The following is a 16,937-nucleotide window of genomic DNA, read 5'->3' on the forward strand; positions in this document are numbered from 1 at the left end:
TCCCGCTCGTAACCATGGCAATTGCAACCAGTATCAATAGCGACCAAGATCTCCGATCAAACATACCCATGTGAGCTGTGACAAAAAAACCAACAACCCCACCCACCCCTGCTATTATGCCAGAAACAAATTCCCCAACCTGAGAAAAAACAAAAACAAAAACCAAACCAGTCCGGCAAGTAGCTTTTACCCTAAAAAATAAATCAAACATCCCGCTAGAAGGTTCCAGCCGTTGCAGCGAAAAGTTCGGCAGGCAAAAGATGTAATGGTCCCGTCCACTACTCGCTCCGACATCAAAATAGTGGAGAGAAAACAACAAAAAAAAACAAAAATACATTTTTGAATAAAAAGAAATATAGTATATTGGGGGGGAAAACGTCACCAAAAGAAGGAAACAAAACGATGCATTGAGTGTCCACAGTGCAGCCCAGGACAGTTCAAAAATCCGGGTCCCAATTTCCCCCATCACCCATGAAAATGGTTTTACTCACGGTCCATCTCGCGAGGCAGGAAGTTCCAGCAGTGTACAAGGGCTTGAGGAAAAACAAGGTAATGGCTGTGTATGGCAAAACGTGAGGATAGAGAAAAAAAAAAAAAAAATGAAGAACAACAAAAATAAACATAAAAATAAAATTCAAACTATGAGAGGGAAAACAGACTTCCTCAGGAAACCATAAAAGAATAAGGCTGCTCACATCACTATTGAAAGCTGAAAGGAGACTGTCCGCCCGCTGCAAATTAGGAAGGAGATACCATTTGTTGAAAGAATCTTCGCCAGCTAGTGGCCATGCTTCAGGGTAAAACATCCATCATCCCCGAGGTCTCCTGACATCCAAATAGTTGAGCTTCCAGCCCCAGACTAGTGATGGACGAACTTCCGACGGGACGTTTCGCGAAAGCGAAATGCGAACGGACCCAAACGTTCGCGAAACCGAACGTTCGCCGCGGGCCCCATTGACTTCAATGGGAGGCGAACTTTGCAAACCTTCATGTCGAATTTGCGGCCACGTGGTAATTATTAGGGGGTAAAACGTAGTCCCACCATCTGGACAATGACATAATACATGTATGAGGTGAATTTGGGATCGATAACTACAAGCATTTTTATTTTATTTGGGAAATTGTTCTAACAATTCAGGACTATGGAGCTAATGAAGGCAATGGAGGAGAGGGAAGGTCAGGGACCAGGGTAGGCAAAGAAGAGGGTGCAGGAGATGATCACCAGCAGCGTGACATACCGGAATGACACATGCACCGTGATAGAGGCATCTGACAGCAGCACCGTAATACAGAGCACTGACAGCAGCACCGTGACATACAGCGCTGACAGCAGCACCGTGACATACAGCGCTGACAGCAGCACCGTGACATACAGCGCTGACAGCAGCACCGTGACATACAGCGCTGACAGCAGCACCGTGACATACAGCGCTGACAGCAGCACCGTGACATACAGCGCTGACAGCAGCACCGTGACATACAGCACTGACAGCAGCACCGTAAGCAGCCCCAGGAGGAAGTCAGCACAGCACAGGGATGGTGTGATCCCCTCATAATAAGAACCCCCAGGAGGAAGTCAGCACAGCACAGGGATAGTGTGATCCCTTCATAATAAGAACCCCCAGGAGGAAGTCAGCACAGCACAGGGATATCATAAGCAGCCCCAGTAGAAATATGACACCGCTCAACCTCTTCAAAGAGGAGGGTAGGGGCATATAGTACGGTGTGCTTTTTTGGGTCAAGGAAGTGAGCAGACTGTACGTCAGTCCCTATACCGCTGAAGGACTGCTGCAGTATAGGGCAGCGGTCAGCAGTGGTGCACGTCAACCCTATCTATTGTGGACCTATAGCGGTCCTTACAGAACAGCAGACTGTACCGCACTCAAGCCTATGTACCGTAGCACCCTATACCAAGTTACCAGTCCTTATAAGAACTTTTGTGGACCAAGCAGGTTGTGTATTAGTGTTTAGCAGACTGTACGTCAGTCCCTATACCGCTGAAGGACTGCTGCAGTATAGGGCAGCGGTCAGCAGTGGTGCACGTCAACCCTATCTATTGTGGACCGATAGCGGTCCTTACAGAACAGCAGACTGTACCGCACTCAAGCCTATGTACCGTAGCACCCTATACCAAGTTACCAGTCCTTATAAGAACTTTTGTGGAACAAGCAGGTTGTGTGTTAGTGATTAGCAGACTGTACGTCAGTCCCTATACCGCTGAAGGACTGCTGCAGTATAGGGCAGCGGTCAGCAGTGGTGCACGTCAACCCTATCTATTGTGGACCGATAGCGGTCCTTACAGAACAGCAGACTGTACCGCACTCAAGCCTATGTACCGTAGCACCCTATACCAAGTTACCAGTCCTTATAAGAACTTTTGTGGAACAAGTGAGTTGTGAATGTTTAGCAGACTGCAGCAGAAGGGCAGCAGTCAAGTATAATATCCTTTCTATATTTGGAAGAAAGAATATTATACATGTACAAGCCTATTACTGTACCACTGATACCAGTCCTGAAAAGAACCTTTGTGGAACTAATAATAACAGCAAGTCTTTAAAATTACCCTCACTGCCTGACAACACTGCTTCCTTCCTGTCCCTATACAAATTGGCAAAAAAAGAGAACGATTAGTGGTTACTGGAACAGCTCTTTTGTGGACCTTGATAGTAACAGCTAATGATGATGATGATGATGATGATGATGAAAGACTAATCTGGCTGTCCCTGTAGCATACACCGTCCTTTCCCTTTCTCTAAACTAACAAAAGACACTCAGGCTGCTGCAAGAATCAGCAGCACAGCAAACCTATCAACACCTAACACCTATACCAGTCCTGAAAAGAACTTTTGTGTACCAAATAGCTAGTGGTTTATCTCTCCCTACTCCACACAGGAACCTGTCCCTATCGTAACAGAAGAAAGAATGTAAAATGGCCACCGGATCGGGTGTATTTATAGGTTAGGGGGAATGTCCAAGTGTCCATGTGCTGTCATGTCTCAATTGGCTGTCCTGTATCACATGATAAACGTGTCACCAAAGGTTAAAGTTCTTGTATACATTAAACACGTAAGTCCGCCGCGGCGAACGACGGAAAAAGGCGTTCGAACGTGCGGACCGCGAATGTCGGAAATTCGCCGCGAAACGACCGCCGGGCGAAACGTTCGTCCATCACTACCCCAGACAACTCGTCAGCAAACAAAAACGTAAACGCCACTCCGCGCCCGGAGGATCCATCATGAGAGCTCCTTATCCAGCCATTCGCATGCTTCGGAGGGGTTATCAAAAAATTTAACCCCTCCCTTGTATTGCACTCTGAGTCTACTGGGGTACAGCATGCTATATTGCACCTCTTTCTCACGAAGCCTTCTGCGCACATCATTGAAAGATCGGCGTTGCTGTTGTGTGGCCGCGGAAAAGTCTGGAAAGAGCATCACGCGCGCATTTTCATGCTTTAACTCTTTAAGCTTCCTGGACTTGGCAAGGATCATGTCTCTGTCCCTGTAATTCAGGAATCTCACCAGAAAGGGCCGAGGGTGTGCTCCAGGAGGTCTTCTACCTGAAGGAACCCTGTGGGCCCTTTCTACCACATAGGTAGGGGGTAAGTTCTCCAGCGATAATAAGGTTTTAAAGAAAGATTCAGCGAATATGACAGGTTTATCCCCCTCCGCGCCCTCTGGCAGGCCCACCACCCGAACATTATTTCTCCTTTGGCGGTCCACGGCGTCATCTGCCCTGCGCTGTAAGGAGCCCACTAGCTCCCGCAGTTCCCGTAGACTAGTCCCGTGGGCATGGTTAACGTCTTCCACTTCAGAGACCCTGTCTTCCACTGTGGTGAGTCTGCCCCTGATCTTATCCAGATCGTGGCGAATTAATGTGCATTCCGAGGACAACAGGTCTATGCGCCCCATGAGTTCCGATTTACTCACATTGATCGCCTCCAGGATCGGTCGTGTGATTGCCGCTGTATCCACCGCCAGCACTTGCTCCTCCGGGCCATCCATGTCTGGCCCAGCTTCCATCTTGTTCCCCTGCTGTGCCGCCTGTTGCACTTTCGCGCCCTCCCGCTGATCCAAGTCCAGCGCAGGCAAGATGGCGTGGGCGGAGTCCCGCTCCCGCTCCCGCACGGAGCGCGAGGACCGCGAGTCTTTCGGCGGCTTCTGGTGTTTCTTGGAGGCTGAAACGGGCATCGTTCCACTCCTCTCACCTTCCCCCAAACAGTGATGAGCAATAGGATGAAGTCAGTTCACTCCAACAGCGCGGATAAGGTCAGGATTCACGGAGCTAAGCAGAGACGCGCGCTGCCTCGTTCACATCCGGCCACGCCCCCCCAACCCCCCCTCACACTTGCATATATGACAGCCCCCCCACACCTGTATATATGTCAGCCCCACCCCCCCACACACATACCTGTATATAAGCCAGCCCACCTCAGACCTGTATATATGTCAGCCCCCAATACTTGTATATATGCCAGCCCCCCTCACACCTGCATACATGTCAGCCCTTCCACCTGTATATATGCAAGCCCCCCTCACACCTATATATCTGTCAACCCCCCGCCCCACCTGTATATATATATGTCAGACCCACACATACGCAAATCGGTAAACACACAAGTCTCTGGCCCCACCCTGTATGCAAACCTCCCCCCTCCCTTTCCTTCACAGCCTCTACTTGTAAAGGAAATCTTCCTACCTAGTCCCAGCTAGTAAATAGCAGTAAAGAGCTCAATGTCTGAGTTCAATGACACAGAGAGCAGCAGAAGCTGAGAGATTGTTTCTATAGTGCACAACATGGCTCTCCTTCACCCGTCCTGCTATCTTCTGGCCTGGGCGGGCTCCTTGGACCCCCGGAGCCCCTTACATTGTATTGGCTGTTCCCCCCCGATGGCGACCCTGGGCAGGGGTCACCGCTGGCAAGAGAGAGGACAGGGGTCACTGCTGGTAGGGCACTAGGCACAGCTCTTTCTGTCATTCCTGCACAGTACACAGCCAGATCACAGGCAGAAAAAACTCCTCCTCCCCACACAGCACACACTGTAGCTGAAATCTGATTCCATTACACACAGCTATGATTTGCACATTGAGTAGCTGGCTGCTATGTTGCAGCTCTGACCTGTGAAATTTCATGGTCAGAACGGTAGCTCAGCTGCAGTAACCAGCTATACACTGCAGATCATAGCTGTGTGTAATGGAATTGGATTTCACATTTCGAATGAGAGTTCTTGCTGCCTGTGCTCAGGCTGTATACTGTGCGGGGATGGGAGACAGCTGGCACAGCGTCAGGAGGGGTGACTTTGGGGGGGGGGGTTAGGGTGCAACAGAAATCTGGGCTGGGTAGAGCCCACTCAAGCAACCCTCTAGCTCCGGCCATAGTGGTTGAGCGGTTTTACTGCCCCTAAGAGCTCACCTAGAGAAGAGCATGCAGTCACTCAGGGCTGTAGCTCTGCTGATGCTTTGCCTTGCAACTGATGAAACGAAATTGCAAAAATGAAAGGGCATGATACATTTAGTAGTGCCGAAAGTGAATGGGGCAGCACTGAACTGCCCGGTACACACTAAGTTTTGTTTCGTTCAGCTCAGGAGGTTGAATGAAAAAAGACCCAAGGAACACGCTGTACTAAAGCCTAGTACACACGGGCGGATTCTGTTGAACTGGCTGATACTGGCCAATATTTGGCAGTGTGTACCAGCCATAAGTCTGTGCTCCGTGTAACAGCCAGCCTCCCACCTGCCTTCTATATGGTTAACTAAACCCTATAAGCAGCACTTACACTGTGTGCAATTCTGTTAAATATTGCTGAATTTTATTGTATCTCAATATAGTCACCTATACCCGCCTTTAGCTGCTGTTAGCTAGATTCCATAACCCAGTGGTCATCAACCCTGTCCTCAGGGCCCACTAACAGGCCAAGTTTTATGTATTACCTTGAGGAGATACAGACTAGAATACTGCAATCACTAAGCAGCAATGACCTCCAGTATTCTACTTTAATGAAAGTTACATTAATATTATGTATGGATTTACAAGTGTTTGTATAATATCCATGAAATTCTGAAACTATTTTTTTTAATTGGACTTGCATTGTTTCCAATTGTTTTTACAGAGTGTGATGCCATTGTTGGTCTCAACGGACATGACCTTTAAGATGAAGACAAACATATTTGTGAAATCTCCGGCAGACTTTGCTTGTGAAGCGTTGAACACTGTGGGATATACAAACAGGACTAGCGGATGCCTTTCACACTCTCTCCAGGTACAGCAACTCTACTTCTTGTGATTGAGTAATACAGATTGGAGCAATGCAATAATGTGGTCTATCACAGCCTAATGGGGTAACTTTTACAGGATTTTTCTGGTAACTGAAGGGAAATAGATTTGGTCCAAATCATTTGTTGGAGGGGGGATTATGGTGTGGAGTTGTTTTTCAGGGGCTGCCCACAAGGTTTAGGAGTGTGTCTATGGGATTGTTTGACCATTCTTCCAGAAGTGCATTTGTGAGGTCAGGCACTGATGTTGGATGGGAAGGCCTGGCTTGCAGTCTCCGCTCGAATTCATCCCAAAGGTGTTCTATCGGGTTGATGTCAGGACTCTGTACAGGGCAGGCCAGTCAAGTTCCTCCACCCCAAACTTTCTCATCCGTGTCTTTATGGACCTTGCTTTGTGCACTGGTCCAAATCATTTGATGAAGGAGGGATTATGGTGTGGGGTTGTTTTTCAGGTGTTGGGCTTGGCCCCTTAATTCCAGTGAAGGAAACTCCTTAAGGCGTCAGCACACCAAGACATTTTGGACAATTTCATTCTCCCAACTTTGTGTGAACAGTTTGGGGATGGCCCCTTCCTGTTCCAAAATGACTGCACACCAGTGGACAGCCTTCCCAGAAGAGTTGAAGCTGTTATAGCTGGAAAGGGTGGGCCAACTCAATATTGAACCCTACGGACTAAGACTGGGGTGCCATTAAAGTTCATGTGCGTGGAAAGGCAGGTGTCTCAATACATTTGACAATATAAGTTATATATAAATTTATATTGTTGGAAGACTTCATTTTATTTTGGAGGAATTTTAAGAACTGGTAGTTAGTTAATAAATTTCCCTGTACAGAAGACAGTTATCTCAGACATACGCAAGCCCTACATGGACAGCTGCCACAGATAATAAATTATCATTAAAGTGTATTTAACCACTTCAATACCGGGCACTTAAACACCTTCCTGCCCAGACCAATTTTGAGCTTTCAGCGCTGTCGCACTTTGAATGACAATTGCGCGGTCATGCTACACTGTACCCAAATTAAATTTTTATCATTTTTTTCCCACAAATAGAGCTTTCTTTTGGTGGTATTTGATCACCTCTACGGTTTTTATTTTTTGCGCTACAAATAAAAAAATACCGAAAATTTTGAAAAAAAAAATGTTTTTTTTTGTTTGAGTTTCAAAACTTTGTAAATAAGTACGTTTTCTCCTTCACTGATGGGCACTGATGGGGCTACACTGATGGGCACTGCTAAGGCGGCACTGATGGGCACCAATGATGTGGCACCAATGAAGTGGCACCAATGAAGTGGCACTGATGAGGTGGCATTGATGGACACTGATATGTGGCACTGATAGGCGGCACGGATGGGCGACACGGATGGACACTGATAGGTGGCACAAATTGGCACTGATAGCTGGCATGGATTGGCATGGATGGGCGGCACAGATGGGCATGGATAGGCGGCACAGATGGGCATGGATAGGCAGCACAGATGGCATGGGTGGGCACCGATAGGCGGCACAGGTGGGCACTCATAGGCGGCACAGGTGGGCACTCATAGGCGGCACAGGTGGGCACTCATAGGCGGCATTGGTGTTATACTGTACTAATGGATGCCAATCAGTGCCAAACAATAATGCATGCCAATCAGTGATGCCCATTGTGGGCACTGATTGGCATCCATTGTGCTGACTGGCATCCCTGGTGGTCTAGGGAGGATTACCTTTTCCCTGGTGGTCTGGTGGCGTCCCTGGTGGTCCAGTGTGGGCATCCTCGGGGGGGCTGTGCTGATAATCGATCAGCACAGACCCCCCCTGTCAGAGGAGCAGCCGATCGGCTCTCCTCTACTCGCGTCTGATAGACGCGAGTGAGGAAAAGCCGATCACCGGCTTTTCCTATTTACACTGTGATCAGCCGTGATTGGACACGGCTGATCACGTGGTAAAGAGTCTCCGTCGGAGACTCTTTACCGAGATCGTAGTTGCCGGGTGTCAGACTGACACCATGCAACAACGATCGCCGCGATGCGCGCCCCCGGGGGCGCGCAGTGGCTCATAATCCTGATCACGTCATATGACGTCCGATCAGGATTATGAAACCACTTTGCCACCGTCAATTGTCTATAGGGCGGGCGGCAAGTGGTTAAACCAAGGACAAAAAATCATTATATTGCAGCTTACTAGTATTTGAATGAGGTGGCTCTGTTAGTTTTTTTTTTTTTCCCATTTATTTTCATCCGTTGATCTTGCCAGTAACACAGTCCTGGGGTAACAGCCCCCATATGGCATCTATGGATACACTTTTCTGTGCCTTGCCTTAAGACAGCCTATTGATTTCAATTGGCTGCCTAAAGCACCGCTACGGACCAAAAATTCTGCATGCGGCATTTTGGATGGCATACCAAAACTCAGGCTGATGCATTAAACAGGTGCGATGGAGTGAAGAAGATACATCTCTGCTCAAATCTAAATAGTTTACATATACAAAGAGTAATATAACACAAAGTTCTAAAGGGGGTGTGATACTGAAAATGGACCTCCTGCACACCGCTGTGGACCTTCACATAATACTTGGAACAGGGGCGGACTGAACGAGGGCCCCGGGTCTCTAGGGGGCCCCATCAGGGTTGCCAGCCTCAGTAAAACCAGAGACAGTATGTAAAAATCTGTTTTTCTTTACATCTGTCTCTGAAATGGCCCTTACCGACATCCTTTTGGTCTAAAAATCCTGAGATTATAGCTGCCCCACCTCTCCAGTACCTTCTCAGCCAATAGAAATACGCCTGTGTATACTTTGTGTACATGTATGTGTATACTGTGTGATTGTATACTGTGTGACCCCATAATCTCCTATTGCCTGGGGGCCCCATGAGTTGTCAGTCCGCCCCTGACTTGGAATGTTTAAGCAGTGTGCAAAGGGGTAATTCAGAAGTATTAAGGTGTGTTGGTGTGGCGTTCCAAATAAATGGTATTGCACTTAAACCATACAGAGTGCTGCATTTTTAATTAATTAGTAATCACACAATCATCTAAAAGTTTTTTGTAACCCTACATAACACACAGCTGCCATGGATAATCTGATGTCATCGGGGTACATTGGAAATGAGAACATGCAGCTAGTGAGAAGCAGTACATCCCCTGTTCAGTTACTTTACTATTTTATATTCTTGGAAAGGTTCATCCAGGGCCCAGAGCAAGGATGCAGAACCCCCTCCTACTGTTAATGCATGCTATAGCCCAGGGATCTCCAAACTACGGTCCTCCAGCTGTTGCAGGACTACACATCCCATGAGGCATGGTAAAACTCTGACATTCACAGACATGGCTGGGCATGATGGGAATTGTAGTTCCTGACCAAATAGAGGGCCGTAGTTTGGAGATCCCTGCTATAGCCCATTCTCTTCCCCCTTGCTGTTGTTTCCCATGTTTGGAGTATGCACTGCACATGCATGGCCAATCACTTCCTTTTTAGCAGTTAGAAGGTGTTTAGATCACAGTGTGACAGCAGAAGCTGTCAGAACAGACGTCAAGCCAAGGTTCACTGGTTGCCCGTCACTAATCTGGAGCATGCATGTGGTGAGGGGATGCCCTCGATCCCCTGTGCCCTGAGCAACTGCGCCTTCTGCCCACTAGACGTGCAATTTGTTTCATTCCAAATTGAATTCAGACAAATTTTTATTTTTTCGGAAATTCAAATGTATAAGAAATTTCCAAGTTACAATAGTAACAAATTTAAAGGAATCTAAAATAACGAAAAAAAATTCAGATCAAATTCAAAATGATTAGAATAGTTTTCTAATTCAAATAGTTTTTGATTTGTTTTACAATTTCCAAAGAGAAAAAATAAAATAGGAAATAAAGGAATAGAATAGAAAAAAATATATAATAAAATAGAAAAGAATATAACAGGAAAAAAAAGAATAGAATAGAGTAAAACAGAACAGAGTAGAAAATAAAAGAATAGAAAAATACATAATAGAAAATAAAGGGATAGAATAGAAAATAAAATAAAAGAATAGAGTAAAACAGAATAAAATAGAATAGAAAATAAAGGAATACAGTGGACTAAAAAATAGAGTAGACTAAAATAGAATAAAAAATAGAACAGAATAAAATAGAATATAATCATCTTCTGAAATTCAAATTTCAAACAGAATACATTGAATTCCAGTACAATAGAAAAGAATAGAATAGAAAACAAAAGAATAAAAAAATCAAAAAACAATAGGATAGAATAGAAAGAATATAAACATTTCCCAAAATTCAAATAGAATCAATTTCAAATTGAATAGAATAGATTAGAATAGAAAATAACAGAATAAAATAGAAAAAATAAAACAGAATAGAATATAACCATCTTCCAAAATTCCAATTTCGAATAGAATAAATTTGAATTTGAATAGAATAGAAAATAAAGTAATAGAATAGAAAAGAATAGAATAAACAAATAAAAGGTACATAACTATATAACTGGTTTCCAAAATCAATTGAAATAGAATAGAAAAGAATAGAATATAATAGAAGAGAAAAGGATAGTATAGAATATAAAAAACAATAGAATGGACTAGAAAGAATATAACCATCATCCAAAATTTGAATAGAATAAATTCGATTTTGAATTAGATTTTTAATGAGGTTCTAGCAGGATTCGATTTGATTTCAAATAGATTTGAATTGGGAAAAGTCGAATCGATTCGAATTTGGAAAATTTTAAATTGATTAGAATAATAATCAATAAACAAAACAAATTCCGAAAACAAATTGAATGAATTGAACTAAACCAATTTATGTTACTAACGAAACAAAACAAATTTTTGTTGTTCTGCACATCTACTGCCCACCCATTGTTGCCATCCTGCATGGAAAACGTGCCAATTATATAGATTGTTTGCCAACTGGAATGCCACAGCCACATTTACTTAAGATATATATAAGATAGTGAAAGGCAATGCCGGAGCTGCCGCTCTATATAACTGGGCACTTCACATCCTCTCTTTCTTCTTTCAGAGTTATGCTGTGGACCTCATTCCAGACAGTATTTTTTATCCTATGCTGCTTTCGGAAGCAGTTGGAGAACAATTCAAACACGTAAGGGAAGACTATGCCAAAAAGAAGAAAGAAAACTGAGCGTACTATTGGTTGTATGTTGTATTGCATTAAATCCTTTGATCAAATATTGATGTTAAAATATTAATGATAATAAAAAAAGGAACTTGATTATGGTATTGTGTGCTGGTGCATTTTGTAATAATCTAATAAAAGGGATAAGATACTGGTATGTTATTTAAACAGATTCTCTGTTTAAACCTTCTGACATGCTGCTTATAAAAGTTATGGCGCACAATAAAAGCAAGCAAGTAATAATAAAAATATTCTCTTCTGCAGTCCCAGTGTGAAAGTCCGAGTGTTTTCACACTGGAGCGGTGCGCTTGCAGGACAGGAAAAAAGTCCTACAGCAGTTTAGGAGTGGTGACCACATCGCTCCCAAAATGCCCCTGTCATGGAAATCAATGGCCAGCGCTGTCGAATCGCCTGCAAAGCGATTCAGCAGCGGTGCTTTTCGGACGCCTTTAACCATTTTTTGGCTGCTAGCGGGGGTTAAAAGCGCCCCTCTAGTGGTCGAAAAGTGCTGCTAAAACAACCATAAAGTGCCTCTAAAACTAGCGGTGCTTTACTGCTGGCGCAGCCGCTGCTTCAGTGTGAAAGTGGCCTTAACGTCCCTCAAGCGCACCGCTCCAATGGGAAAGCACTCTGGCTTTCACAATCTAGTAACAGGAGAGGCGCTTTACAAACACTTTGCAGGTGCTAAAACACCTGTAAAGAGCCTCAGTGTGAAAGCGGCCTTAGTTAAATTCATTTAATTCGTTTAGTTTATTAGAATTCGAGTCAATTCGAATTTTCCAAATTCAGTCAAATTAATCTCAATTTGACAGAATTTGGAAAAATTCATTCGAATTCGAATTCCATTCAAAATATAATTTATTCTATTAAAATTTCAGAAGATGGTTATATTGTTATTAGCTTGCATAGCAATTGGGTGACAATATAGTATCTATATAATATAGTATCCCTATTGAGTATAAAGTGAAACAGGGTGTTTTGGGATAATAATTGTCATATTTTTTCAATACTATTCTTTTCTATCCTATTTTATTTTCTATTCTAAATTTTTCACGGTGAATAAAGTTCGCTTTATTGATATTAGAGACACAGGTTACAATTCAGAAAACAGAAAACAGAAAAAATACCAAATAAAACAGGCGGTGTACAAACACACAACAAAGAAAAAGGAAATCAGAATACAGTGCGACCCACATGGAATGCAATATATATTATACAACAACCATCCCCGACATTACCCTGCGAAGGCAGTGGCTAGCCAGAGATCATGCAAGAGATAATGCAGTATGATAGCCACCATGCCCTCATCAAATCCCACAGAAGGGGGGGGGGGGGGGGTGTATGTAGAAATAGGGAAGACCAAGGGAAAAAGAAAAAAGGAGGAAGGGGCAAGAGCACGGGGGGGAAGGACAAGAGAAGGAAAAAGAAAAAGAAGAAGAAGAGGGGGGAAAGGAGGAGGGGGGGGGCAGGGGGGGAGAAGGTTCAACCCACAGATCTAACGGTGAGAGTTCCTGTATCTATACCCCCGCCCTGTCTCCACCCGTCCAGGGCAGCCATATGCCATCGAACTTCCTAGGGCACTTCCTACTGATATACGTCATTTTGTATAACGGGAGGGCCTTATTAATGATGTCCTCCCACAGGGTCAGCGTCGGGGGGGAAGCAGAGGTCCAGCGAAGGAGAATGGCCTTCTTGGCATAATAAAGCAAAAAGGCAATCAGGAGTTTGGAATAGCGTGGCCTCTGATCCTCGTCCTGAATGCCAAGAAGAGCCAGCTCCGGAGACCGGGGCAGAGAGAAGCCCAAACGGTCATCAATGGTGTCAAACACATCAGTCCAAAAGGCGGCCACCACCGGGCAGCTCCAGAACATGTGGAAGAACGTTCCCTCCGCTGCTCCACACCTGGTACAGGCAGGGTCCCTCTGCCGATACAGTCTGTGCAACCGCTGTGGAGTATAATAAACCCTATGTAAAAACTTGGTCTGTATTACCTTATCTCTGGAGGAAATCACCAGGCCAAGACTATCCTGGAAACAGTCTCCCCAATCCTCCCTCTCCAAGACGGGAATGTCCCTCTGCCAGGCCTTCCACAATTTCTCCATCTTAGGAGAATCCACACTGAGTAGCAAGGTGTACAGGGACGAGAGAGGCTTGGAGAGCTGGTCCAGAGACAGTAGCTCCTCCACAGGGTCCATAGATAGGGTCGCAGCTGCTAAGAGCTGCGCCCTGGCTGCATGTCTCAGTTGGTGGTAACGGAAATACATCCACCCGGGCAAATCAAATTTAGTGGCAAGTTCCCCATACGTCCTCAGGGTACCCCCCGTGATGATATCGCCCAACGTCCGCACCCCATGTCGCACCCACACCCTCGGATCAGGGACCGTCCGAAAGTGCGGGAGGCTAGGGTTCTCCCATATTGGCTGTCGGGGGGACCAGACTCCCGGCTTAATGAACCGTTTCCTGGCCAACCCCCACACCCTGAGCGTCGTTCCAGTTGGAAGCGGAAGCCCCCGACATGCCCCAGGGCCTTTGTATACTAAATCGGCAAGATCCTCCAAAGAACCCACCCCAGCTGCTTCAATGCAGCTCGCAGCGTTCGTCCTAGAGCGGGCAAACCACCAACGGACCGACACAAGGACCGCCGCCCAGTAATAGACCCTGAAGTCGGTAAAGCCAGCCCCCCACAACGCACAGGTAGACACAAAGTGGACCGTGCAATCCTGGGGTTAGATCCCCCCCAAATAAAGGAACCCACACAGCCATCCAGATACGCAAAAAAGGCACCCGGGAGCAAAACGGGGGAGTTCCTAAAAAAATATAGAAACCTGGGGAGAAACACCATCTTTAATAGGTTAATGCGACCTAGCAGATTCAGGGGAAGCTTCCCCCAGGAGGCACATCTAGCCTTCAGCTGAAGGAGGGCCGGTTTCAAGTTTAGATCAAAGTACTGTGTCGGATCCCTGCCCACCACTATCCCTAGATACTTGAATTCGGTGACCCACTGGAGGGGAGTGTCCGCCGCAGCCGCCCTCGACCCCGGGTCCAGAGGAAACAGGACGGATTTGGTCCAGTTTATCCTGACCCCAGAGAAACGTCCGAATACATTGAAAATTTCCAATGCCGCTCGCAAGGAGGAATCCGCATCTCTCAAATAGAGCAGAGCGTCATCGGCGTAGAGTGACACCTTCTCCTCAAGAGGGCCGACTCTAAGCCCTACCACCCCCGAGGAGGCCCTCAGGGCCACCGCCAGAGGTTCCAGCGCCAGCGCAAATAACGACGGGGAGAGGGGACAGCCCTGCCGGGTGCCCCTCTCCAACCGAAACGCCTCCGATAGCCTGCCATTAATACGCAGCCGCGCCTTCGGGCCTTTATAAAGCAACTGCATCCAACTCAGGAAATGGGGACCGAACCCATATCTACGGAGTACCTCCCACAATTATCCCCATTCCACTGAGTCAAATGCCTTTTCGGCATCCAGGGAGGCAACAACCCTGGTCCCAGCGTTGTCGTGAGGGATAGTTAAATTAAGAAAAAGGCGTCTCAGATTGATGTCGGTACCCTTACCGGGCATAAACCCCGTCTGGTCCACATGAACAAGGCTCTCCAGTACCTGTGCCAGCCGATTCGCCAGGACCTTTGCCAACAATTTGGCATCGACATTTATCAAAGAGATTGGGCGGTAAGACGCACAGTCCTCGGGATCCTTACCCGGCTTGGGCACCAACACCACGATCGCCTCTGACATGGATTCGGGGAGCGACCCCCTCTCCAGGGACTGGGCAAATAAAGAAACCATTTTAGGGGCCATTAACTCCTGGTAAGTAGCGTAAAATTCAACAGGGATACCATCCGCCCCAGGGGACTTCCCCACCTGCATTTGAGCCATAGCCATCTGAACCTCCTCCAACGATATGGACCTCTCCAAATGGTCCATCGCCTCTCGGGATAGAGCGGGAAGTTCCACCCCATCCAGAAAGGCCAGGAGAGCCGGGTCCCCATAATCCACCCTAGTGGAGTACATGGTGCTATAATATTGCACAAACCGGTTCAGGATCCCTTCCGGGTCCGTGACGAGGGTCCCTCCCCCGTCCCTGACCCCACCAATATGAGCGCTGGTAGAGTGTCCCCGGGCCAACCACGAGAGCATCTTCCCATTTTTATCCCCATATTCAAAAATTTTTTGAGCAGTGCCCAGCATAGACTTCTTAGTTAAGTCTATCCTATGGAGCTCGACCGCCCGAAGTGCCATTTGCCAATCCCGATATCTGAGGGGGGTGGGGTCCGCCACATGAGATCTCTCCCTTTCCCTCAACACCCCCTCCAATTCCTTCAGCAGCTGCACAGACCGCTTGCGACACCTGACAATTCTAGAGGCATATTCTCCCCTCAGCCAGCACTTGAACGCATCCCAGACCACCCGGGGCTCCGCAGAGTCCGCATTCTCCAACCAGTATTGACAGAGGGCTTCTGGCATATCCTCCTGAACCCCCACATCCGCTATCCAATACCCCGACAGCCTCCACAGTCCCCTCCGCAAAGGGAGCCCAAGAGAGACCCCAAGGAGGAGGGGAGCGTGGTCAGACACCCCTCTGGGCAGAATCCGCACACCCACCACCCGACTCAGCATAGCCTGCGAGACATACCCCAGATCTATGCGGGAGAAGGTACGAAACGTGGCAGAAGGACAAGTATACTCCCTGCCCGAAGGGTGAAAATGGCGCCAGACATCCACCAGCCCATAAGTATCAGCCCATCGTGTCAGACCCGGAGTCTCACGAGAGGGCCGTTGGAGTCTATCTAGCTCCGGGGACGGGGCCATATTATAATCCCCTAACAACATGACATTTTCTACTCCATACTTTATAACTATGTTCATAATGGCAAACAGAAGGTCAGTATCTGCGGGGGGAGGCAGGTAAATTCCCACCAGAACATACTCCACATTCGCAATAGTAACATGCAAAACAAGAAACCTGCCCCCTGGATCCGTTTTCAACTCATGGAGCTGGAACGCAAGGGATCTGTGAACAAGCACACTCACCCCCCTGGAGTAACTCGAGTAGGTGGCATGGTAGTGTTGGCCAACCCACGCTCTCCTGAGGCCAAGCACTCGGGAGCCCATCAAATGCGTCTCCTGAAGGATACAAATATGTGGTGAGTATCTTTGTAAAAAGGTAAACACCAACGAGCGCTTGACCGCCGAGTTCAGACCCCTCACGTTCCAGGATAGAACAGAGAATTCAGCCATAACTGAAAACCATCGAAAATGAATGTCCGGATTTAGACACATAGCCCCCTCCCCAAAGAAAAAACCATCCCGCCCCCGAGGGTGCCCCAGTTCCAGCATACATGTAGGCGGCAAAGCCCTCCTGAGCAAGAACGGTGAACCCTGAGACCATAATCCACCCCCAATAGTAGAATTGTACATGTGTCAACATACCGTGAAAAAGAAAAAACATAAAACCCAAACTTAGATTAAACCAAAACTGATCAGCAACGGCCGATCGCCCCCGCCCCCCACCCCGCAAAACCCCAACAGTGGAGTCCCGCATAGATCCCCA

The 16,937-nt window shown here is 46.8% G+C and overlaps 1 protein-coding gene across 1 annotated transcript in view; it reads left to right on the forward strand.

Annotated features, from left to right (window-relative positions):
- Positions 1 to 11,477, forward strand: part of LOC143963274 (very-long-chain 3-oxoacyl-CoA reductase-like) — a 92,364-nt gene extending 80,887 nt beyond the window's left edge. Inside the window, exons 10-11 of the mRNA XM_077472838.1 lie at positions 6,107 to 6,256; positions 11,263 to 11,477. Coding sequence (XP_077328964.1) covers positions 6,107 to 6,256; positions 11,263 to 11,382 — 270 coding nt within the window. The 3' untranslated portion in view covers positions 11,383 to 11,477. The remainder of the gene's footprint in view (positions 1 to 6,106; positions 6,257 to 11,262) is intronic.
- The last annotated feature ends 5,460 nt before the right edge of the window (positions 11,478 to 16,937 follow it).

This window comes from Lithobates pipiens, unplaced genomic scaffold, assembly GCF_037356315.1.
Source record: "Lithobates pipiens isolate NorthernLeopardFrog02 unplaced genomic scaffold, aLitPip1_a1.2 Scaffold_8, whole genome shotgun sequence".
NCBI lineage: Eukaryota > Metazoa > Chordata > Amphibia > Anura > Ranidae > Lithobates > Lithobates pipiens.